The 25,789-nt window shown below is 36.1% G+C and overlaps 2 protein-coding genes and 1 pseudogene across 4 annotated transcripts; 1 reads left to right on the forward strand and 2 right to left on the reverse strand.

Moving 5' to 3' along the window:
- LOC147298587 (F-box/LRR-repeat protein At3g26922-like) lies at positions 1 to 3,120 on the reverse strand (annotated as a pseudogene). Its single transcript, XR_015119916.1, has 4 exons — positions 3,085 to 3,120; positions 807 to 1,760; positions 506 to 669; positions 1 to 423 (listed from the first exon to the last, which is right to left on the reverse strand). The product of XR_015119916.1 is annotated as an F-box/LRR-repeat protein At3g26922-like (transcript).
- Positions 3,121 to 5,348: 2,228 nt separating this feature from the next.
- PCFS4 (PCF11P-similar protein 4) lies at positions 5,349 to 11,830 on the forward strand. 2 transcript variants are annotated; one of them, XM_086229179.1, is made up of 7 exons: positions 5,349 to 5,917; positions 6,569 to 6,670; positions 6,790 to 7,044; positions 7,555 to 8,289; positions 9,479 to 10,408; positions 10,508 to 11,056; positions 11,575 to 11,830. In XM_086229179.1, exons 1-7 carry the CDS (start codon positions 5,537 to 5,539, stop codon positions 11,617 to 11,619), a joined length of 2,997 nt encoding a protein of 998 aa, XP_086085305.1. In that variant the 5' UTR covers positions 5,349 to 5,536; the 3' UTR covers positions 11,620 to 11,830. The 2 variants fall into 2 exon arrangements, with proteins under 2 accessions (XP_086085305.1, XP_086085306.1); XM_086229180.1 differs by lacking the exon at positions 11,575 to 11,830 and having other exon boundaries at positions 10,518 to 10,704.
- A 7,466-nt stretch (positions 11,831 to 19,296) lies between these two features.
- Positions 19,297 to 25,061, reverse strand: LOC147298589 (protodermal factor 2). The gene is made up of 12 exons (XM_086234588.1): positions 24,322 to 25,061; positions 23,512 to 23,835; positions 23,274 to 23,391; positions 22,794 to 22,982; positions 22,134 to 22,580; positions 21,922 to 22,023; positions 21,511 to 21,711; positions 21,230 to 21,404; positions 20,854 to 21,125; positions 20,568 to 20,663; positions 20,054 to 20,457; positions 19,297 to 19,829 (listed from the first exon to the last, which is right to left on the reverse strand). Exons 2-11 carry the CDS (start codon positions 23,754 to 23,756, stop codon positions 20,083 to 20,085), a joined length of 2,220 nt encoding a protein of 739 aa, XP_086090714.1. The 5' UTR covers positions 23,757 to 23,835; positions 24,322 to 25,061; the 3' UTR covers positions 19,297 to 19,829; positions 20,054 to 20,082.
- Between the last annotated feature and the right edge of the window lie 728 nt (positions 25,062 to 25,789).

Below are 25,789 nucleotides of genomic sequence, written 5' to 3' on the forward strand. Positions count from 1 at the left end.
GCGATATACCACTTGACTAATAAGCAAAGCTAGTAGTTAGTTGAACTTGTACAACACATCATTGCACAACCAGCAGGTTCAAAAGGAAGGCATATCAAAGCAAGAAGCTAAAGTCTAGAGTACAAATTAAAAACTTAACAAGGGCTCAAACAAAAACAACTGCACAGCTTTCCGACCCTTTGGGGAGATCTGATAACGGTTTTTTAACATCCATTATATTCTCAGGCCCCCCCCTCTAAAATTTTCCAAGCATATAACCATCTTCTTCAAGACCATTGCATTCTTTAGCAAAACCTTCAATGCATAAAGCTCTTCCTCGTTTCCATAAACTTCATAGGCTCTAATCTTTCTAAGGCATGACAAGAAACATGGAGGCAGTGGTTCCAACACCCCATCATCTTCTGCAAGATCCAAGGACAGGCCCTAAACCATCAAAATTCAGCGATTTTAACAACATTACAGAAAACACAATACAAGAGAAAACATTGTAGTGTTTGTGAAGTACCTCAGGAAATGACAGAGTTTGAAGACAAGGACAGTTTTGGAACATCCTCAATAGTGCTTTTTTACCAATATCTGGCCCTGATTCTAATACAAAAGTTGTTAGATCGTTGAACAAGGGCATCTGGGCAAGGAGTTCTGACGCCTCAGTTAGTCAGTTAGAACCACCTAAGAACAGGGTGAAGCCAATCATCAAGACTAAGTGATTTTAGACAAGCTATTTGTGGCATAGGATGTGAATGCAACAAACGCAATATATTGATAGATCAAATTAACAATTGTAATCAAATAAAAGGGAAGCAAACATACCTCAAAGGGAAAAGAACAGATAGTCAGGTGCTTCACGTTAGAGATCCCTCCAAGAAGCTTATACGACCGGTAAGCAGTACGTTGCAAACTCTCAGCAGAATAAAAATGAATCTCAACCTCATTTAGTGAGGATGAGTTATAAAAGCAATAGTCATTTTGAAACCCACCCATGTAATAAAAATATGTGAGACAACTCCAAATACCATAATCTGACAACCATCTGAACCTCTGGAAATTTGCAAATCGCTTTCATATATGGTCAATCTCAAGAGCTTGGGAGCACAAATACTCAAAAACTTGAGATTCACCCAGTTGCACTCTTTGAGAGATAATTCCTCCAGGACTGGGCAACCGGAAAACAGCTGCTGGGTTAAGTAGTCATCAGAAAACACCACAGACTTAAGAGTCAAGATCCTTAGACTTGACAAACAAATAGTAGAAGGAACCTTGAAAATATAGGGAAATACTAGATCTAAGACCTTCAGTGTTTCGGAAGTAAATAAGGAATGCGGTCACAAAAATGGTTCCTTGACACCAAGCAGGCTCATATAAAGCTCTTCAACATTGTGCCTTACTATGGCAGAGATCCACGCATTAACACGATCTGCATCACCTAGCACTGGAAACACAAGATCAAATATTTTTATATCAGCAGGGCCACGAAAAGAAGTGCTCTTTCCACAACATTCACCAAGAGAGGTCTCTTAGCATGCAGCCGTTGACTAAATTCAAGATTGGGAATTGATGTCCATAGGTATTCCCATCTTTTGGACAGTATGCTTGTTCTGATAGCATCTTTTATTGGAAGCAAGGAGAGAATTTTTTCAATAACCACCGCAGGTATGTTTAAACTTTTGCTGCCTCCTTCCATCTCTTCTCCTCCATCCAACTTCTGCCTTTTGGGTTCTGGTATTAGAGAACTTACATCCATAGTTCAGATAGTTTCCCTACTGTACCAAACAATCTGTCAGCAAACATAACTTGAAAACCTAATATTCAGCTAAAGAAATGAATTGCAACAAAGGGCCTACAACTTCTGACAATTTTATTACTCTTTAACAATGAATCACAGAAATATAGCCATCCAAAACTTATTTCTCAAAACAGGAACAATTAAATAGAGCATTACAATTCCAGTAATACTAATGCCCACCTTTTGGAATTTTGTTCATATGGAAGTGCAATATTTTTCTCAAAACCTCCAAGAGCCACAGTATAGCACATTTTAAAATCTTGGTGTTTGAAAATTTTAACCTTTGCTTCCAATCAAGTCATTCCAGATTAAATTTGATCTTTAAAATTGGAGGGACACATTTCAACCATGAACAAAAGCTTCATGAAAAGATACACAATTCATAAATATAGGCTTTAGAGATGGACATGCATGTTCATTGATTACATTTTCATCAGCAACTATATCAAAATTGTTCAAATATTACCAGTGAAATTAGTTAAACACAGATAACCAAGTGAAAAGAATAACTTACATGGCCTGAAATCTTAGAATATAGCACTATGGTACTCAGTGATACCAATCTTATTTTTCACGGTGATCACACAAACAGCAAATATGCAATCATAGTTTTTTAAATTTTTCTTGCCTTGGTAAATATTAGGGCAAGTTGATGATCATGAGTATAATCAACTTATGGGGTTCATGATCAAACACTAAAACAAAACCGCACTAACATGAAAATGCATCACTCAGCACATCACATGAGAGTGAGAACTTCTGCATATTTATACACTTGTGAAGCATGATTGACCTTTCCACAAAATTCATGAACACTTTTCTTTTATTCCTGTCCAATGCCTCTCCCATAATTTCAACAGAATGTGCTTAAATAATGCAAACCCACATTTTAAGCCAACTCCACAAACCCTCAAGACAACCCTAATTCCAGAAAATTGTGCCAGTGCCCATCTCTGGGCTGAGGCTGACAGGAACTTCCATATGCTTTTACTCAATCAAAAAAAGTAATGCCTTCAAACCATTATATCTTATAAAGTTATCTTCTTGAAAAGTAACACCAGGTCCTCAAAATGCCTAAGTAAAGGTAAAAACTTCTTCATGAAAAAAAAAGAAAGAAAGGTAAGATTATCTTACTACAAACATCATGGTAAGTGGTACCCATCAAATTTAGAAGTGAAAAAATAAAAACCAAAACTTTCTTTGACAGAGATAAGAGAGCCATTGACCATATATTCAGCATCAGAAATCAGAAATGCACGAAGGAAAGGAAGAAACAAACACGAAAAGGGATCAGACGTCACCTTGCATAACCCCTACTCGTAGTCTCAGTAGTCTGCTTGGTTAATTGGCTTTGCAAGTAGAAGTGTAAGCAATCCACCCTCCAAAATTCTCTTATGTAGTCCGTGTTTGGAGGATGCTTGCGCGGGTAAATGGGTCAAAGCAGTACGACTACAACAAAAGTAATTGGGCTGGGTTAAGCCAAAAATTTTAGCCCCTAATACGGTTCGACACCATACAAATTAACAATAAGATTCCGTTTAATTTACGAAATTAAAAATCAATTTTTATGTATTTTTCAGAGAAAAGGGAATGTAAGATTTTTATTTTTATATTTAGTAATACTAGGAAAGTAAACCAGTAATTAACTTTTTATTTTCATTCCCATATTTATTTGTGCAAGAATATGAAATAAAAATTGTTCAGCTTTCTAATTGTACACTCATCTATTATATATATAATGCGAAAAGTTTTTTTGGATAAAATTGGTATTATTAAATATTAAAATGGCTATAATTGTCTAGAAAAAGTGTAACAAATGGTTTCCCAAAAGAAAATAAAACAAATCTAAGCTAACGAGAAATTATTCTGTATAATCGATATATTGACACGTGGTATAACCAGTCTATGTGTTATAATATGAGTGGATGTTATTAATATTATACCTTACTAATATAAACACATCGTCTAATAATACCCTTACACATTGGATTGATTATACCACGTGGCGGTATATTGATTATACCCTATAATTTTTCCAAGCTAAAAGGAGGGATTCATTTTCCCCCCTTTATGTACATCAGATTCCTTTGGGCCAAGAAACTATCTCATGCCTGCAGTTACCAAATATGAGAATGAAATTATTTTCTCATTCTCAACTCTTTTAAAACTTGAACCAAATGGGCCCTAAGAGTATAAAAAATTCAAACTAGACACGGTTGATTTAATATTAGTTCTCTATTTTACAAAAAGCTTTTGAATTAGAAAATTTAATTTAAAAAAAAAAGATATTTATATTTAAGAACATGAGATAAGTTTCTAATTTAAAAAAAAAAAAAAAAAAAAAAGAGAAGGATTTGTGAGCATAGTCCGTTTATGGCACAACAAAGATGGATCAATTTGGTTACCGGTTTGAAACGTTAATACCGATGGTTAGAACTAAAACTACGATCATTATTAATTAATGGAATTGAATTTTATACTTTTAGTACACGTAATTTTGTATTTGTAGAATATTGGATTTAATTGTTATTAGGAGTTTTTCAATTCAAATTAAATCTTGGACGAAATGGGCCTCAAGCCCATCAAACTAATCAAACCGATAGTTTGGATATGGTTGGTGAAACCTGCATTGAACCCACTAGCTAGTTTGGTTATCAGTTTGAACTTTGAACCTATCAGTTCAGCTAACCAAACCTATACCATCCTTAATTTAAGCCAATACGAGCACAACAAAATTATGTATTAGGTCAACATAAACACGATACGATTATTATTGGGCTAGCACAAACAAAACATAAAGTATGAATGAGACCAACTTAAATGGGCATGCATGCAACATGGTTGGTTTGGCAGTTGTATACTTAAACATGTCAATATTTAGGCAAAATTTCACTTTTGGTATTTGTAGTTTGCGCAAAGTTTCACTTTGTCCATATGTACTTTCAATTGTTCTAATTTTGGTTATATAATTTACAAATCGTTTCAACTCATGGACATGTTAACATTTATGTCCATTAAATTGTTAAATCTGTTCTTCAATTGTTAATTATTTGTAAAATACATGACCAAAATAACAATGGTTGTAAAATATAGGATCAAAATCACAATGGATTTGAAGACTTATTAACTTAATAGACGAAAATACTAACACATCTTTAAATTGCAATGACTTGTAAATTATAAAACCAAAATCAAACCAATTGAAAATATAAGGATGAAAGTGAAATTTGGGCTAGCTGTATGGATCAAAAGTGAAACAACAAAACATTTTGGTATAACATTGTGTACCTCTAATAGAGGTGATACCTACTTATATTGGTGGTCCCACCTCTTATTTGAGAGGTGATACGCAATATGGTATCAAAATTTGGTCTTCATGGGCATTACGTGAAATTTGGACCTATATTAATCACAATATGATTGTGTTTTTTGTCAAAGCAAAAAAAAGAAAAACACATGGTAATTGGTAGACGACGTGTCGGTTTATTTAATAAATAGTAAAAAACACGTCGTTTAAGTAGAAATGTAGAATAAAGAGAGAATTAAAGAGGAAGGGGAAGGACGCCAAGACCACGAGTCACGAGGAAAGTAGCCGAGTCCGGAATCGGAACACACCGTATTCTTCTTCTTCTATGGTGGTGGGAACAAACCCTAATGCAATCCTCACCCTCCCGCGGTGGGACAAAACCCAGACAATCCTAACCCAAACCCTAACCCTAAAAACTCACTATTGTTCTTCTCTTCCAATCTCCAATGGCCTCGGAAAGGCTCATACTTTCCCGAGAAAACCCTAGAACGCTCGCTTTCCCACACAACGAGCGCTTAATCGCCGCCACAGCCACAACCTCGACGGCGAGGGCCATGCCCAATGACCTGGCTCAGAGGCCTGCGCCGCCGACTCCGCTGGACCGCTTCAGGGCTCTGCTGAAGCAGCGGGACGACGACCTTAGGATTTCGCCGGAGGACGACGTGTCGCCGCCCAGCACCGAGGAGATTGTGCAGCTCTACGAGATGGTCTTGGCGGAGCTCATCTTCAACTCCAAGCCCATCATCACCGATCTCACCATCATCGCCGGCGAGCAGAGAGACCACGGAAAGGGCATCGCCAACGCCATCTGCGCCCGGATTCTCGAGGTCTGTTTCGGTATCTGCGGGTTGCTTGCTTCTACCTCTTATTTTGATTATTGGGGCGGAGCTTGCTGAATGAATTTGTATGAATTAGGAACTTTGGAGATTGAACTCGTGTAATTGTTTGGGTTCTAGGAATTGTAAATAGCTATCCTTACAAGTTCTGCTGCAATCGGAAAAAAGTGTTCTTCTAATTGCCACCAGGCGACCCGAGTTGATCTTTTTCTCTGTTTGGTTTCGTAGAAATTTAAACTTTAGATTCTCGATGTTGCTCAATTGGGAATAACAACTTCGAAAGTTGTAATCTTTTTTTTTTTTTTTTTTTTTCTTCCTTTCTCTCCCTCTTGTCCCTATGAGTATTATGAACAGAATCGCCCGCAAAACATGAGTTACGGGGAAGCTTGGTTTTGAGAAACAATTTACGAGTGAAATTTCCCAATGTTGATAGTTAATACTCTAATTAACCACCTTAGTAAGAACTAGGATCGAATTTTTATGATGCAGCTTTAGTCCGATTGTAGTTTCTCTATTGAATGTTGAACATTCAACTGCAGTTGAATTGGAATATCTGTGTCAAGCCACAAAAGAAGTCTCGCTGCTGTTTATGGTAGTCAATTTTGAAGATTCCCTTAATTGTTTAATACTTGTCTATTGCAGGTCCCTGTTGAGCAAAAACTGCCTTCACTATATCTTTTAGACAGTATTGTCAAGAATATTGGCCGGGAATATGTCAAGTACTTCTCTTCGCGTCTACCTGAGGTGATCTAATCTAACTGCAGAATGTGATGTATTTTTGTTTCCCCGATTTTCTAAGTATGCTTTAGTAGTTCTCTATGAATCACATTACTCTAGTTTCACATGATTTTATATTTGCATAGGTCTTTTGCGAGGCATACAGGCAAGTACCCGCTAACCAATATCCCTCCATGCGCCACCTCTTTGGAACTTGGTCAGCAGTGTTTCCACCTGCTGTCCTTAGCAGGATTGAAGCACAACTGCAATTTTCCCCACAAGTAAACCAACAATCATCCGGATTACCTCCTTTGAGGGCCTCTGAATCTCCTCGACCGACTCATGGCATCCATGTCAATCCAAAATATTTGCGTCAGTTGGAAAACTCAAATGTAGATAGTGTAAGCTTTCCTTTGAAATCCCTCAGTTGATCTGAATATACATGGGCTAGACTGCAGCCTGCATTTAGTGTAGTAGTGGAAAATTTATTTATATTTCTGTTGGTTAAAGTTTTTTGGTTGGGGGTTCTAGAATCCAGACTATTTGATCATTTCTTTAGCTTTACCACCATTGATCTAATTAAATTTTTTCTTCTCATTTTGCACAGAGTTTCTAAATAATAGTGACTAGAATACTTCCTTTAAAAAACAATATTTCTGTTAAAGCATTGCTTTGTTCACTGGTCCTTAGACTGGAAAACCTGTTAGTGCTATATATATATCGCTTTCTGTCACCAAATTTTTGTACCTAAACGGTAGACAACAGTGACATTTCAAATCTGTAATTTGTTTGTCATCCTGCTGAATATGCAGCATGTAATAGGAGCTTCAACTTAAATTTTATATGTTCAGAAACCCGCCATTATGTTTGACAAGTATGATTCTGATCATGCAGTGGTTCTATCTTTGCAGGTTGGATCCCAAAGATTGAGCTCAACAGGAAGTGGTAGTCATACACCTTTTTCCCTTGGGTCCAATCAGTTGCACTCATCTTCAACTGCCAGACTTGCGAGATCATCATCACCTTCAAATATTGGGATTGATAGGTCTCTACCATCTGCAGTTGATGAATATGAAGTAGAAAATTCTCCTAAAAGGTTTGTCGAAAGGGCATCTTCATCTAATTCTGTGTTTGATTATAGACTTGGTGGAGCAGTTGGTAGAGATGAGGAGGCGACTGAATGGCGAAGAAAACACTATCTTGATGGTAGTAAGAATCGGTTTGACACTTCTTCTGCATATAATAATCTCAGTAATGGACTTGAACATCAAAGACCAAGAGCTCTAATTGATGCATATGGAAAAGACAGTGGGGATAGAAGCTCAAATGATATGCCTCTGCAGGTTGGGCGGCTGGGCCTGAATGGACTTGACCATAAGGCTACTCCAATGCCATGGCAGAATACCGAAGAGGAAGAGTTTGATTGGGAAGATATGAGCCCAACTTTAGCAGATCACAGTAGGAGTAATGATTTCATGCCTTCAACTGTACCACCTTCTAGAAGCTACAGGGCAAGGCCTAGCCTTGGAGCACTGAATGCAAGCCCCTTGGAGTCGGATATTAGGAGTACTTGGTCTAGTCAGGCACATCTACCATCATCCGAACAGTCCTCTGTTATAGCTGAAGCTCCAATTCCCCCACTTGGTGTATGTTCTTCCTACTTGTTTTTTAATCATTTTTCGTTTAGTTAAGATGAACGTCAAATGATATTAATGTTTGCAAAAGTGTTTTTCATTTAGTTATTTGGATCACAATTTTTCATAATTGCTTCCCTGATATTATAGGCTATTCCTGCCTTTCCTTAAGGCTCTGAACCTTTTTTTCCCACTTAATTTGATTCTTCCACTTTATTTATTAGGGCCTGCAAAAATTATTTTCTAGCTACTGTGCCTTGCATTTTGGGGCCTTTGTGTGCCATTAGTAGTTTGGGTTTAATACTCTCAGTGTCCAGATGCCTTTCTTTGATTCTTCTGTGCATCTGTGACTACTTTGAAGTTTATACCACAAGGTCCACAACTAGGTGCACTTACCCTTCCTAACCTTGAGAACCTTTCTTTGAAAATCCCAACCCTTTACTCAACTGATCAGAAACTGTAGCATCAGAAGATCTAAAAAACAGTCTTTTTTTCTCTCAGGCCATAATTACCTAGCTTTTCTTGCCTAAATTATCCCAAACTGATGCTATTTTTGGTTCTCCAATGATCAGTAAAACATGGTAAAGTACTGTCATATGTTTCCTGACTGTTGCCCTCAATAATTGGTACTTTCGCTCTCAAGTTTTGATGCAGGAGCATCTATTAGGGTTTCCAAGATTTAGGTTTTTTAGTAACCTTCTAATTTCTGTTTCCTAGTTTGATTAGGAGTCTAGTTTCCTGCTTTTATTAGATCTTTTAGTAATTATGCTCCCTTATTTGTTTAGATTTGCCTTTATTGTTTTCCTAGTCAGTTGAGGAATATGTTTTCCTATATAAACTTAAGCATTAGGTTGTAAAAGGCAGTTTATGCATTACTTTTTTCAGAGAATTCTGATTTAGAGTTTCTCTTGGGTTTCCAAACCCTAGAACTCATCTATCTACGTTCCTTACTTGATCTTATAGTCTCTCTCTCTCTCTCTCTCTCTCTCTCTCTCTCTCTCTCTCTCTCTCTCTCTCTCTCTCTCTCTCTCTTTCTTTTCTCTTTTGTTTGTTGCTGGAAGTTCTGTGTTTTGCTGTATTACTGCAGCAGGATAGCAGCCTTTGCTTCTGTCCTGCATCAAGTTTTCTTCTGAAGAGCAATGTGAAAAATAGTTCTGATTCATTTGAGCTCATCTCTGAAAATTCTATATTGCCCCTGCAGTTCAGTCGTGGATCAATGGGTAAGATATCTCGATTCCAATCTGAGACAAATCATAAACTGGGTTCTCACTATCCTCAAGAAGCCTGGAACACGCCTTTTCATCTCTCTGTGTCTTCACAGAATCTCCTTAATTCCAAAGGAAGAGGCAGGAATTTCCAGATGCCCTTTGTGACAAGTGGTATATCTTCAGGTGGTGAGAAAATGTCTCCCTTTATTGACAAGCTTCCAGATGCTGACTCTCGATCAGTTATACCAGTATCAATGGGTTTAAGACCTCCAGTAAACGTGCATAATTCTCAACCGCCTCCTGTGCAACTAATTTTTCCATTGCCGAACCAGAGGAGTCAATATGGTTCAATAAATTCTAGCAATGCTGTCAACAATCAAGGTCCATATAAATCCTTATATATGCCTGACCAGCAGTTAGAGGGTTTTGAAAACAATGATTTGAGGTCGAAGTTAACTCAGATGACTAGTCAGAATTCCAGACTGATACCTGCTAATCAGCGAAACCAGGTGCAGGTCAGTCATTTACAACCACAATTTCTTTCACCTCAGGAGGCACGAGAAAAATTTCTTTCATCAGCAGAAACTCAGGTGCCACCTTATTTAGCGGTACCGCCCTTAAATCATGGATACTCTTTTCAAGGGCATGGTGGTGCTGTTAGTACAGTTTTAGCAAACCCTGTACCTCGTCTACAGTCGAGCTTACCAATGCACTATATCCCAAGCAGTGCTTTGCATATACGAGGGGAAAGCTTGCCTCCTCTACCACCTGGTCCCCCACCTCCTTCCTCTCAAGGCATACTTCCTGTCCAAAATGCTGGTCCAGTTGTCTCTAGCAACCAGCAAGGGAGTGCATATTCTGGTTTGATTAGTTCTCTCATGGCTCAAGGTTTGATCTCGTTGACAAATCAAAGCCCTCTGCAGGTATTTGAATGATATCGCTCTATGTTTGTTTTAGTTTTGATAAGTTGATTTTCTAATGCAATTTTGGGTCGTATCTCAACCAAGTTATTAAATGTTTAGGATTCTGTAGGAATTGAGTTTAATGCCGACATTCTCAAGCTACGTCATGAATCTGCAATAAATGCCCTATATGCTGATCTCCCAAGACAATGCACAACTTGTGGCCTTCGGTTCAAGTGCCAAGAAGAGCACAGCAGTCATATGGATTGGCATGTAACAAAGAACCGTATGTCAAAAAGCCGCAAGCAGAAGCCCTCTCGTAAATGGTTTGTAAATACAACCATGTGGCTCAGTGGTGCAGAGGCATTGGGAACTGATGCAGTTCCTGGATTTTTGCCTGCTGAGACCATTGTGGAAAAGAAGAGTGATGAAGAAATGGCTGTTCCTGCTGATGAGGATCAGAATTCATGTGCATTATGTGGAGAGCCGTTTGATGATTTTTATAGTGATGAGACAGAGGAGTGGATGTATAAAGGTGCTGTGTACTTGAATGCACCTGACGGCTCAACAGCGGGCATGGATAGGTCACAGTTAGGTCCGATAGTGCATGCTAAATGCAGGTCCGAGTCTAGTGTGGTATCCCCTGGAGGTTTTGCACAAGATGAAGGGGTATATCTCTTATACTCCTTTAAACTTTTTACTTTTTCACATATGTTTTCCAGAAAATCTTATCTTAGAACATTCAATAACCTTATTATTTTTAAAAATGTTTTGCATCAATAAGCATTTTGATCTTTGGAAGATCACAATCTTCTACAGTTCATTTATGGTATGCCTATGCCTAGTTTTGGTCAAGTATTGGGGTGTGCATTTGACTTTAATTATTTTTAGGATAATGATCTACTATAGGATGTTAATAATTTACAAAGATTGGAAATTTAAAGGTGTACAAGTGATATCCTGATAAAAAAATGGAAAAGGTGGATAGGTTAGTATTTCATTTTGCCATTTTTGTTTTTACCTGTGACATTCTCATTTTGGGATGATCCTATTTTGTGGAATGCATGTCTGTATGCCAGTTGGTTGATTTTCATATATATTTGCATGCAGTGGAGGTACATTTGTTTTCTGCAAGCTGTGCTGTAAAATTATGTATTTATTTTGATATTTTTTCTTCTGACTTGCAGGGAGTTATTGAAGAGGGTAGTCAAAGAAAACGATTGAAGAGTTAACATAGTTTGGTCGACTTCCATGGCCACTGTAACAGTGTAACCTAATATGAGTTTCTTCATTTTTATGGTACTATTTAACTTTTTTTTTTTTTACAATATTGTTGGAGCATGCAGCACATTGGCTCAACCCAGCTTTTAGTTGTACATGTATAGTCGAACTTTGTACCATGCACATTATCTTGCATCAAAGGATACAATTTCTCTTGCCATATTGTGATCTTGCATTTTTCTCTTTGTTGTCAACTGGATCAGTGGCGGAACATATTGATCAATTTTAGAATCATATCATCTTCCAAGTTCATTTTCTTAGTTTAAAGCTCTCTTAATCTAAATACTAATGTAATACAATCAGCCCATGAACAATTAAGCATCAACTCAAAATTACCAAGTATTAAATAAAAAATTATTCATCATTAAGTTCACTTTTAAGTTTGCATTGATAAAATAATCTACTTAATTTTTCTCTTAAAAAACGCCCACCGTATTATTTTTTAATGTTAAAAAGCCCATGTTATAAAGTCCGCTGATATTTTACAAGGTAGATCAATCGGCTTGCTTCTTTTTGCTTGTACAGTTGTACTCGATAGGGTGGTGTAATGTAGCGTGTTGATATGTACATAACCTTAAAGCTAAATCCTAAGCTCTAAGCGATGATGAATGAGTGTCAATCAACCTAATATATCTATTTTTTTTGTTTGAAAGTTTTGCTTGAGAGATGGATGACATACCTTTTACTTGATTTGTCATCTTTAAGTTTGGCAATAGAGTTAAATTCATTGTAACTATCACACAATCACACGTTTGTAACTGACAAATATTAAATTACAAAATTAGCATGAATCCAAATACTTGTACTTTTGTGTTTTGTATTTGAATATTTATTTTTCACATGTATTTGTAACAAAAAGATAAAAGACATTCTTATAAGTATCATTGTTAGGCTGTAAAATACTACGGGGCGATTCAACTAATGGATAGTTACAATACCTTTTTAATTAAAAATAAAAAAAATAAGTTGTCAATCGATCGGTGTTGGTGTTGATCGGTCATCCCACTTCAAAGTGAACCGGTTTATCATATTTTTCAGTGTCTTTCTTGTTTATCACTGTATTTTCCGATTTAACCTTAAAGAACTGACCCTTAAACAAACAAGAAAATCAATGTAGAAGAAAGAGACAGAATTGCATATTGTTTTCTTTATTGCATGTCCTAGAAAGAGACAAAATTGTTGGATCCATTCAACTAAATGAGGCACTTAATGAAATACATATTTTGGCTGTCTTGGTTATAAATTATATAGGGAAATGTATAGTGGTAGTTTTTTCTTGTTTTTGCAAGTTAATACCTAGATTCTCAAGATGTATAAGCACATCAACTTTCTATTTGCTACCACATTTCTATCAGAATTGTATTCACTCGTTGAAACCCACTGCTATCACCTCAGACTGTATCTCATAAATCTGTCTTTATAGCATGCATATAGTCCAATATAGGTCACAGATGCTGCACCAGGAGCCCAGTTAATGAAAAAGATTCTGTTTTCCATATCTGAACGGAACATAAAAATTAAATCATAGCAATGGTCTTGAAAAAATTCATGATCGTACAAAACAAATCTGCATTTATCTGCAGGAAGAAGACAACAAGGTCTCTTAAGCTATAAATTTCGCATACTGACACTGTCAACAAAAACCATATTCGATCCCAATTCCCTGAATCTTGTAAACAATGTATCGGTGCCTCCTTAATTTTCTCTTTCAATTCGAAAAAACTTTGTCATGCAATCATTGTCAACACTAATTTTGATAATGTTGGATTACCCTACACTACAGTTGTGGTAGTTCTAGTAAGGAACGACATTCAAGGCTCCTTAGCTTGCTCTTATAAAAATATTAAGTAAATGGAAGCAAACAAGTGTAAACGTGCTGAAATCCTCCGTGAAAGCTTTACTAATACACGGACAATTTAATTGTTACTAAAATTATCAATATTTGATAATATTTAAATAACTAAATGATTTTTGATTTGGTTAATTTTTTATAGAGATAATTTTTAAATAATTTAAAAAAATGAACATAATCAATTATGAGACTATACTGCATAATGAACAAAGAAAAAAAAAAAAAAAGACAGCTAACATTCCTCTTTTTCTTTTGCATCACATCTTTATAAGTGGATAATCTCTATTGACATACCCCGCCACGACAACACAATACTCAGCATAACATAATTCTGATATGGGTCTATATGTATTTGAGAAAACACAACTGAAGCCAAGTCAAACTGAGGAGTCAATGCACCAATAGTAAATTAGAGATGACACCATAAACTTTTATTATGAACTCCAGAAACTTCATAACAATTGTTGTCTAAAATATTTATAGTTTACATTATCATAAACCAAGCGGAAAAGTAAAAAAAAAAAAAAAAACAATTAGATGATTAAATAATTTTTAATTTGATCAATTTTTTGCAGATATGATTTTTAAAAAGTGATTTTGAAAATTAACAATTTCAATCGTGAAACTACACTGCATAATAAACATGAGAAGATTAAAAACACAAAGAGAAGAATCTAATATTTCTCAAATAGAAAAAAAGAAAAAAAAAAGAAAAGGATGTAGGTTGATCATTTATCCATTTTTGTTGTAATGTATCTGCAATATTATGAAAGGGGATAATCTGCCACCACAGCAGATATACCCCGAAAGTTACAAATTAACTTACAATCCTATCGCCAGCATTTCTAGCACTAAGTTTCGGACCCTAATTTCAGGCTTTTTTGAGCCTTTGGGTTGGATATATATAGCGACACGAGCACGACACTATTAGTTTGACTCCAGTATTTAAGCATTAAACTGATTAGTTTGGCTCTAATATTTAAGCACTAACCTGATTAGTTTGGCTCTAGTACTTAAGCACTAACCTGAAACACCAACTTCAAACTGTCAAACCTCTGTTTCCGTGATGACCAAGATTTAAACTTGTTTCATATTACTGTTTCACATTGCCTAACTATGTACTTTATGGGCCAATGACATGCACACAATACTAGACTATTTGTGTGGTGATAGAGCCCACAACATAGCTTCCTAATTGGACTCTGCCCCATGCATTGCATTACAGTATGGGCTGGTGCACTCCACAAAATGGGTAGCTTCTGAATGTACCCAAATGTTTAATCAGTAGACCCCAGCTCTCAAAGAAAATTGAATTTTCCAAATTTGCCTCTATGGTGCACAAATCAAAATATCTAAAGAAAAATATTTTCTTTCTTATTTTAATTGTTGGATTCATCTTTTCAGATTCTCTTTTCAATACATTCAGGGAAAAATTTGAAATTTTGTTTTCTTTTTTGTCTTAAGCTAGAAGCACTGATTAGATCTTTGAGTGCATTTAATTAGAAGCTCTAGAAGAAAAGGAGAAAGAGGCCAAATAAAAAAATATGACATAATTATGTTGGAGTCTTGGAGACTTAAGTTAGCTCATTAATATATTGTAGTTTCTCTTTTGGAGCATACAAGACTTGCATGGAAGTTCAAATGATAGTGTATCTATTGTACTCCATATGTTCCATCAATGTCTTTCACTCTTGCTCATATGGGTTTCAATGTAGGCATATCATTTCACTTTATTTAAATATTGAGCAATAAGCTAGAACAACCATATGGAAGCTTCATCGCTCATAAAAATTATAGGATATAACCGATATACTGTTATGTGGTATAACCAATCCAACATATAAGGGTAGCTTATTAATTATTTTAGAGTGAAAATAATATTTCTTTTAATTAAGAAATTAATTGTTACCTGTTTCATATCATTTCTGTCACATCAATTTCCGAGATAATTTTTACATTGATGTTTCTAACAGTATATAAATATTCCTGTTTACAACACTAAACAGATAATATTCCTGTTCAATATATTAGTTTAGTGGTTCAACAACTCCTTCTCTTCCAGTACTTCTCAGCCAGTAAAAAAGTACCTAAACAAACCTAACCAGTACCACTTTTCTCCATGAACTCAATAAAAGCACAACAACTGTATCTGCAACCACCATCTATTTCTGTGCTAATATGTTACACAATTACAAGAAATTAAACAACCCAAAGAAAAAAACAAAGAATCCCAGAAGAAGAAGATGATGGAAAAGCTTACATACAATAATTTAGTGGGTACGTATCAGCAAAAGCTTCAGTTGTTAAATTCTCTCTTCCAAATACATGCTTACCTAATATATTGGCTCTTCCTATATTCATATCAATCATGCATTCACTGCTTCTCTCGTACGTCCTCTCAGCATATGATATAAATTGACACTTATTATAAGGTACGCACACGATTTTAATTTTCTTTGGTCGATATATCTCTCTTTAATTTAAAGCTAGAGCAATACTATTATTTTCCTCCGACATGCCATAATAAATTTCTGGAAGCAAATTTTAGTGCCAAAATAAATGGTCACTGCATTTCACAACCATCGTTTTTAATTAACACTGTTGCTGCATTGTAGGCGCGCAGTACTCTTTACTATTATATGCTTTGTACAAAACAATACACACAACTATAAGATCGTAAATCTGAATCAACTTTGATTTTATGCACATATGAATTTGTTTGTATAAGAACCATAATAGCTTATCCTAAACCATATATATGTGCATGAAAATGAAATTTGATTTTTTATTTTATATATGTTTCTGGGTCAGAATTATTTAATTTTGTTGGGTGGTAGTGTGGTACGTACAGAGTCAATGCTATATCTTTGTAATCTGTACAAAGTTGACAGTCTACGGCCATTAAGGCATTTCATTGGCTAGCGGCCAAAAATAAAAAGGCATTTCATTGGCTGCGTAGTTGGTGTCTATCTATCTATAGTACTACTGCAAATAAATCTGAAAAAGAATATTCAAATTAACAAATATAAATGGGAATGGCGCCCTAGTGCCCTAACTCTATAGCTAGGAGCCTAGGCACACTAAAATGAGTTCGTTTAAAGATAACTTGGTCAAAATAATTTATAATTAGCATCCTTATTTTGTTGACAAAAGGTGAAAATAATTTATAATAAAAAAAGGGAAAATGATTTATAATTAATGATTGAGGAAAATATGATTTATTGAAGAACTTCACACATTCGCACCGAAAAAAAAAAGAACTTCATACATGTATGGAAAATATTAAAAAATCTACAAAATTCATCTCAAATTGATGGATGCATGCATTGAGTCTTCATTATGTATAAATGCTTGTTCCTAAATATTTGGCGTATTCTCTCCTTCTAAAGAGCATATATCACCAATGAATGGGGCAAATATATAGGCCAAAAGTGTCATTTACTAACTCATGTAGCACTTTAATATAAAAATTTGTTCCGTTAAAAGTTTGTCACTCTAATGGATGAGACAAAATTTAGAGCAAATATTATTTTATTGATTTAGTAAAAGCTATTTAATTTATTGAAATTGATGAAAAATGTTATATTTTTTATTGGTTGAATAGTAAGTGAGGCCTAATTTGCTCTAATTTGACATTAGATCAGATATACCATAATTTTCTCTTAGATCAAATTTGACCATGAATTTGCCTCACATGCATCCATTAGAATTCCAAAATCTAACATGGCACTACAAGTCTACAAATAAAGTTTACCCCATCGATTGGTGATGCTCAACATACTATCAATCTAATTAATACGTACTACATATTAAAACTAGAGTCCACCTGATAAATGACTCAAATTGACATTTAGACAATTAAGAGAAAATTTCTTCATATGTATATATATAATTATTCTTAGGTCTATATCGGATGAACGATGCCGTAAAATTTACTCTACCACAAGCATGCATGGTTGCTTCAATATTGACTATTACTTCTTTTATTTTTCATCCCATTCCTAATAGGATTTAATGCATGTATTTCTAAAATTCAAGAGTTTTTTTTAACTTAATTTCTAAGTAATAGCCGATTGCCATCCGCAACTTCATTTGAGGAATGATATCATATTATTTGTATACAAAGAATTAAAGAGATAGACAACGAGGCAGCTGATGAAATCAGATAAATTAAATATGAAGGTTGCAGGTTTGTTCAGTTGGTAACGTAAGCGTAGGACTTTATTCCCTTACAGGTACGCAGGTGCTGGACATAATTAAGTGAGGGATGCGTTTGATAGTAGTAACTAGTACAACAGCCACATGCAGGGGTAGCAATTAGCACCACCTATTTCAAATTTTTGAGGGGGGCCCCTGGAAATTTACTGCTGTATACATTCAATGATTTCAACAACCGTTTGGTTAAAACCATCAATTTGGTCTTAATTTGATGCCTAGCTCATTAAAATCGAGGTGGTACGTACGTGATTTCGATCAGTACTTGCAGACCACCTAATAATATTCCACACATAATTATATATATGACCTCACATATATAATATGGCTCAAAAGTAGAACTCATGTAGAGATTTGGAACCAACAACCTGGCCTTAACGTTATCCTCTTCAACTTCCCTTTTCAAATCATTTCTGCAAAAATTGAAAGCTTTAGTCTACAAAGTCCGATACAATGCCAATTAAACATTGTCATTGTGCCCTCCTAGTTCCATCAGGCCGGCATCATTGTGTCATTGTCAATATATGTTGCTATCACTTCTTAACGTAATTAAAGACGACACCACATTAGAAAAATATTCCTATGATTCACCAAAATTAACTTGAAGGACAACCAATAATTTTTACCTTTATTTTGGATGAATCTTTGGCATTCACCATCATGTTATATTTTAGTTCTGTATTACAAAATTAAGGGCATATCATTTGAGTCTATAAATGTAACTCTTGACATACTCAAAAAGTGTTCCAAATATATTTTCTCTTGTTCACACATTTTTAGATTTACAATACAAAACTAAATCAAAACATAAATTTTGAATCTAAAATACCAATTCCTTAATTACGTACTCTACCATATATAGGCGTCATAAATTTGACTAGGGTGGCTAGGAATTATGATAGCCAGACAACTCTCCTTCGCCATATACTTAATATTCTTTTATATATTCCTCTAAGCTTTTTTACATTTTATCCACCTGAATTTTGGGATCAATCTCACTTCATCACCAAAAAACAAAAATTGTGTCAGTTTACCACCTGAATTAAAAATTTGTTGCAATGTACCACCTCTTACTCATTTTATCTAAACTTTTGTTAAAAATAAGGGTGTTTTGATCTTTTTTATGTTCCTATTTTTACAATAAAAATAATTTTTTTTATATTTTACCCACTTTGATACAATATGAACTAACTTGAAAAGACCAAAACACATTTTTTTTGAATAAAAATTTAGACAAAATGAGCTAGAGGTGGGTACATTGCAACAAATTTTTAATTCAGGTGATAAACTAACACAATTTTTTTTTTAGGTGGTAAAGTGAGATTGACTGTAAAATTCAGGTGGGTAAAGTGTAATAAAGCCATTCTTCTATATATAGTTCAAATTATACTTTGTGCAGCAATGGCTGAGTTTGAGAATATTGTTCAAAAATCAAATTGATTTAAATTAAATAATTCATCGGGCTTGAGGCTTCAAGTAAACTGAAGTTGGCAATTATGGTTCGAAAATGTTAGTAATATCGAAGATGATCATCTGTTTCAATTCCTCCGGCCACCTTAAATCCAACATTCATTTGCAATATCATAATTATCCCATAAAAAAAAAAGAAAGATCATTCTGAAAGCTACAAACACTTGAAATTGAAACCATTAATTGTTAATGTGATTTCAGAAGTCCAACTAACACCTCTTTTAAAGACAGACAATTACTAGCTAGAAGGAGACCAGGAGGGCTTAGACAGTTATAAAATTACCAACCTACAGTAAACCCTAATCCTAACCCTAACCCTAATTAATTCAAAGACAAAACAGTAGTACTAGGGCTGTGAGCATAGAGTTATTCTAACATTATAATTAACAATTAAGGTACATACGCCTGATCAAGTTTACTTTCATCTTAATTTGTTTAGGGTAAGTCAATACCCGAACCCACTACCCTTGTTGGATGGTGACTTGCTTTTTTGCTTCTCTGCCTCATCAACAAAACACCACCAGACAAGGATATTTTAAGGTGCGTTCTTGACTTCTTCCCCTTGTTCTCAACTTCTCAGTAAACTACCTTCTTGCTTTCTTCCTCTACCTCTTTCCTTTTCCACTGCATTAATCGAAAACATACAAGACAATTAAAAACTAAGTCCAGGTCAACAATAAATCCAAGTAAGATTAATGGATTACGATTTCCACACCCTAATTTTGTAAATTGAACAAACAAAAGAGAATGAAAATATTAAAATAAGGGAGATAAGTAGGGAAATCCACAAAATGTGAAGATGCTATCTATTTTAATTAATCAACTAAGCTAATGATTAGTGAGCTCACCATATATATGAGGCTTCTTAGATATATCATCATGGGTTCGGATCACATGTGACTGCAGCTCTAATCCGCTCCACCGTGCACTTGATTAGATTGTTAACCGTGGCCACAGATCCGAGAGAGAGTTTGGCAGTGGGAACCGAATCAACCAAGATCTGAAACGCTACGGTGAGTAGGGAGCCACCAGACCCAACTTCTAGAATTCCTCCTGATGATCCTCCGGCAGGTGGCCCATCGGGTAGGATCGCAAAACCTGAGGGCAGAAGTGCTACGTAATCTGGGTCACCCCCACTTAACACAACGTTCATGGCCACTATGTCAACTGGAGCATAAATCACGTACGACCCTGTTGAGTCTGTGCAGCTCTCCTGCAGTATCAGCATATTGCTCTGGCTCGAATTTGCACTCTACAAATTAAGACCATCGAATTTTCCACATTAATTAATATGTATAGTTTTTAAAGACAATATATACTGTACTGTGATCGAAGAGGACATGCTGCTGAAGATAGACTTACATTCACGCGCAGCAAGGAGACACAGTTTCCTGGATCACGACCATTGGCTATGTGTGCCATCTCTTGCACTAGCCCACCATTTGAAAGGATGTCCCACTGGAAATCAAAAATGCCACACATTAACAATGCCCTAATTCTGAGATTCATATTTTTTGTGTTGATATTGTACTTGTATACATTAGTTGGAGTTCAGAGAACGTTTTGATCGACTTTTCAGTTTTAGTGGACATTTATCGATCAGTACACGAAAAAGATCAACAGAGAATTTGGACTCATTTATATATACCTCACTCCGGGAGTTCTCATCCCGCAGGAAATTGAAAACCCTCTTGGGAGGAACTGGAATCCAGAAGGAAGTTGCAGCACTTAAAACAATCCCAGGAGGCCTGCCAGGATCGTCCATGCTTTTCCTGGTCATGACCCTCACATCATCAGAGCCTGTTGCTGATAATGTCGTCCACGCATGCGCCGTAGAAGCACCAACTCCAGTACAGAAGCTCATCACCATTCTCTGCGCCAGCTTCAGCATACTTTTCCTCCCCTCGGGACTAGTTATCACTGTAAGATGTATAAGAATACTCATTAATTTGCCATTAATTATGAAAATTATCATGTTATATACCAAAGGGATTGAAATTAAGTAAATAGTATTGTTTAATTACCACATAGATCTCCAGCAGGTATATTACTGGCCATTGAACTTGCAAGACGTTCGCACTGTCTATCAAGTGTAGCCACCCAACGCTTGGCTCCAAAGGCAAGACCAGAGTTCACTAGGGGTCTGTATATGTTGTGAACAGCTCTATCATCCACTTCTACATGTTCAACCCATATAACCTAAACAATCACATACATATAAAATGTTACCATGACACATTTTAATTAGTTGAGAGAAAATATATAATCAACTTAGTTAGAAATTAAAGTGAGAAAAATTAATTACCTTTGAGTAACCATTTGGCAATTCTTGGATTAAGCAGCCGGATGGCCTTCTTCGACTTCTTGAAATTGGATTTGGGCGTAAGTTATCCAAGGAAACATCAACCACTGCCCAAGTCCCATCAGAATGCTGCTTACAGTACCTTACAAAGTAATTCTCTCGTGTCGGAACCAGTGGTGAGGGCACTTGAAACTCAGCTGTCATCTATAATTGAAAAATTATGTTGTACATGTTAGACTAAGATTAATTTGACTTGGGTGCGTTTGGTATCCTACTCAAAAACTGTTTTCGAAAAAAAATTTCCTCATATATTTCATCCATAATGCTATTGACGAAAATTAAAAGAAATCGAAAAGGATACCAAACAGCCCTAAGTGATTGAATCCAAATTCTAATTAATTTGTGTGTACGTACCACTTGCAAGGCTCCATTGTAGTTCCCAGCTACTCCAGTTGATAGGATATCAAGGGTCATTGCTCTTGAAACAATGCCACAAAACACAGTAGACCATTGGTTCTGAAATATTACACATGACAAATTTAATTAGCTAGCTAGATATAGTTCAATATATATATATATATATATATTCAAATATTAATTTATACAAACTTAAACTTGTATATTACCACATCCATGAGAATCTCCACAAGGTTAACATGATTCATGATGACCAGAGCTGATTCTCTTGAAGCTTCAGACTTCAAGCCCAATGGTTTAGGCCCAATTCCCCTTGGAAACGTCCTCAAGTATTCATCTTCATTTAGAATCTCATGAGTTGAGTTGTTGTCACCAGGAACCCATAAGGGGTCTCCAGCCTGAGCCATTCTAATTAGTTCTTCCATGGCCGCCACCGCTAGCTCAACGATCATCGGCTTATCTGCCTCGGTGGGCACTGAAACTGACCTGAGAAGGTCACCGGATCCGTACATTTCTCCCACGAAACCAGATTGAGCCCCAAAGCTCCCGACCCCAAGGTCAAGAGAGCGGGAAGGCACGTGAGGCGAAAGGTGAGAAAACGAGGTGGACAAAGGCTTCCCAACGTATTTGGCGGCAATTGAGGATATCCTATCAATCTGGAGGCCAGCCATGAACACATTAAGCCATTTGAGAATTCAAATATGTATTATGTGTTTGCTAAGAGAAAAACTTCCATTAGACTGTCCTATATGTTTTGTAGGTCTATTTCTTTTATCACATGAAAGTCATGTAATGCAAGAAATAGATACAATGAGCATATAGGATCGTCTCACTAAAGTTTCTCCTATTTTCTAATGATGACGATCTACCTCTTCTCGTAAACGAGCATTTTCGATCCTCAAGTGTTGCTCATCAAACGACATCTCGCCAAGAGCAGCTGGGCCTCCGCAGTTGGGGCATGTGGCATTGCTGAGGGCTTCCTTGTATCGATTGTTCTCAGCGCGGAGCTTGTCATTCTCAGATTTCAAAATTGAGTTCTCATGTCGTTCATGTTGGGCCTAAGAATATAATAATCCATGTCAAAATTGATAAACAAAGTAAACCCAAAGACGTTACATGTAATTAAGGACAAGTTATTCAAGCTTAATGTGTGTAGAGGTTGCACAAAAACACTTAATTACTTCAAAGTCAAAGATAATATAGCTAGTAGCTAGCACGTCATACATTAATTTGAAAGTATTTAAATGTGTTTAAACTGGAAACGTATGTATATAAATTAGAGTGCGTGAATTAATTAATTGGGGTTTGGGCATATATATGTAATCATGTTATGTGGGTGTGGGCGTTACCTTCATTTGGGTGCGCTTATTTTGGAACCAAAATTTGACTTGCAAAGGCTCTAACCCTAGCTCACGGCTCAGCTCCTTCCTTTGCTTGTCATCTGGGTGAGGACACTCCTTGAAGAATCTGATCGATCATCATCACAAATGAAATGGAATGAAGCAAGCTACTACTTCAAAACCCCTAAAAGAATTTAAAAAAAAAAACCAAAAAGAAAAGAAAGAATATTATTGTCTTTTCTCTTACGCTTCCATTTCCTGGATTTGGCGCTGGGTGTGGCGGTGGTAGCGTTTTCTTTTGGGGCGTTGGGTGGGATCCTGGTCATCTCCGGACGGAGCTTCCGTGGTTTCGGTACCCGATTTGGTCTCGAAATCGTCGTCGATGCCTCCTCCTCGGCTCTTAATTCCCATCACTTCACTATCAGAGGTTTTGTGGGTGGTGCTCATGTCTAGCAGAGGATGGTGGTTCTCGAACATGCTTGGCTGAAACATAGTTTCTCAGTCTATCTCCAAAGCCCTAAAATTTAGGAAGATATATTTCTTTGTCTTTCTCTTTGTTAATTTTTCCAATCTGCCAAACAAAAATAAATATGGGTCAATCATATATACAAAGAAAGTACACTCAAATAAACATTTTAAAGAACTCAGACCAAGAAAGAATTTTTTATTTAAAAAAAAAAAAAAAAAAAAAAGAACCTTGGAGAAAATAATAAGAAATAGAGAAGCTAAAAACGGAGGACAATAAATGGTAGATAAGTTTAAAGGGCAAGTGATCTGTATTCCACTGTGGAAGTTGAAATAAATGTACAAGATAAAGCTGTAAACCATGTATATACCATACCTACACCAGTAGTCTCTCTCTCTCTCTCCCTCTCTCTAGAGAGAGAGATTAAGCGTTTCAACCGAGAAGGATTTTACTTGAAATGCATGCCTTAGATCCCTTTCTAATTACACAAAACTACTAATCTAATTCTTCCCTAGAATGAAGGTTTAATTGGTATTACTAAATATACGTACAGAGAAATGAATATATTAACCAAAATAAAATTGAACTGACCTGAAAATTAGCTGAGGAGATGACTGAAATACACCAACCACTTTATTCCCTTAAACGAAAGTGTCGTCGTATATTTATCACTTGCCGGAAGCATTTTTCCGGCTATGCCATTTTTGACTGATTTCAAAGAAACCCTAGAAAGTCACCATTCATCTCTCTCTTGTCTTTCTCTCTCCGTTTCTCTGAATATGATGAGGTTGTGGTGGGTATGGATGGTGTGGGTTATGGTTTTTAATAGAGATTCTCTGGCACTAGTAGTGTCTAGTCTAGCAAAGCAAAGCTAATAAGATTGTTACAAGTAACAGCAGGGCAGAGAGGACTACGGGTTTTGCTTTTGGGCCTTCAAAAAGTCTAATCACTTTTTGTTCCTACGTACTAAACTCAATTGACTTTCCAAACACACTCAACAAAGATTATAACGTCCAACACCACCCCCCTCTCTCTCTCTCTCTGACTGATGAAAATAACGGAAAAATTGTGTAGATGAAAAGAAAAGCTTAGGAGTAAATGGTGGCTTAATTGGAGATAGCTGGTTAAAGGTCAAAGCTAGGGAGCTGACCCTTTGAGGCTTGCAGACTAGATAGTGAGAGAGAGAGAGGTCAGATCAGATCTGTTCCCAAGTTCTTTCTGGGTAGGAGGAGTTGTTTGTAGTGTTTTGCACAACAGGGTTTAAGAAGAACAATGCGATGATGTAGAAGAGAGAGAGAGAGAGAGAGAGAGAGAGAGAGAGAGAGAGAGAGAGATATCAGATCTGTTCCCAAGTTCTTTCTGGGTAGGAGGAGTTGTTTGTAGTGTTTTGCACAACAGGGTTTAAGAAGATCAATGCGATGATGTAGAAGAGAGAGAGAGAGAGAGAGAGAATGAAACGGACGAGAAAAAAGAGGAGATAGAATAATGGTCAAGAGAGAGAGAGTTTAGGGAAGGGGAGAAGAAAAGAGGAACTGGTGGAGAGGATGTGACAGAGGGAGGAGTTATTGCAGAGCGTATTGAGAGGGTGCAATAGCATTTATGGAGGGACGAGAGGTGTAAATGCCAACAAAAAAGCATAAGAGAGAGAGAGAGAGAGAGAGAGAGAGAGAGAGAGAGAGAGAGAGAAGGGTGCAATGGCATCTCTCCATCCTCGTGTTTTAAATTTCATATAGGGGAGTATGGTGAGAGATGAACTACGGCTTCTTATCTAAACTTTCAACCTTTTCACTCCCTCTCCGTCTCTATCTACACTGTACTTATACGCAATTGATCGAATTGCTTTCCTCGATCTTTTACTATAGGTATTTCATGAGTTACAGTGTCTAAAAATTAATAATCTACTACTTAAGACAAATAATTTATAAACTGATACCATGCACATCTACAATTGAATTTTTTTAATGTGATTGTAACACCTTCATATGGTATTATTAATTATCAAGTTATAATATAAGTGAATGACGAACTTATACTTATTAGAATATAATACTATTAATAA

The sequence above is a fragment of the Dryas octopetala genome, chromosome 1, assembly GCF_963921425.1.
Source record: "Dryas octopetala chromosome 1, drDryOcto1.1, whole genome shotgun sequence".
Classification (NCBI taxonomy): domain Eukaryota; kingdom Viridiplantae; phylum Streptophyta; class Magnoliopsida; order Rosales; family Rosaceae; genus Dryas; species Dryas octopetala.

What these genes read in the sequence shown, in the direction of transcription:
- PCFS4 (XM_086229179.1), top strand. Translation starts at nt 5,537, where the DNA reads ATGGCCTCGGAAAGGCTCATACTTTCCCGAGAAAACCCTAGAACGCTC. An exon ending in TCTGCGCCCGGATTCTCGAG is followed by an intron (nt 5,918 to 6,568) that starts GTCTGTTTCGGT and finishes TGTCTATTGCAG; the next exon opens with GTCCCTGTTGAGCAAAAACT. An exon ending in GTTTTGCACAAGATGAAGGG is followed by an intron (nt 11,057 to 11,574) that starts GTATATCTCTTA and finishes TCTGACTTGCAG; the next exon opens with GGAGTTATTGAAGAGGGTAG.
- LOC147298589 (XM_086234588.1), bottom strand. Translation starts at nt 23,756, where the DNA reads ATGTTTCAGCCAAGCATGTTCGAGAACCACCATCCTCTGCTAGACATG. An exon ending in TGGAGATTCTCATGGATGTG is followed by an intron (nt 22,024 to 22,133) that starts GTAATATACAAG and finishes GTAATATTTCAG; the next exon opens with AACCAATGGTCTACTGTGTT. An exon ending in TCTCCTTGCTGCGCGTGAAT is followed by an intron (nt 20,458 to 20,567) that starts GTAAGTCTATCT and finishes CTTAATTTGTAG; the next exon opens with AGTGCAAATTCGAGCCAGAG.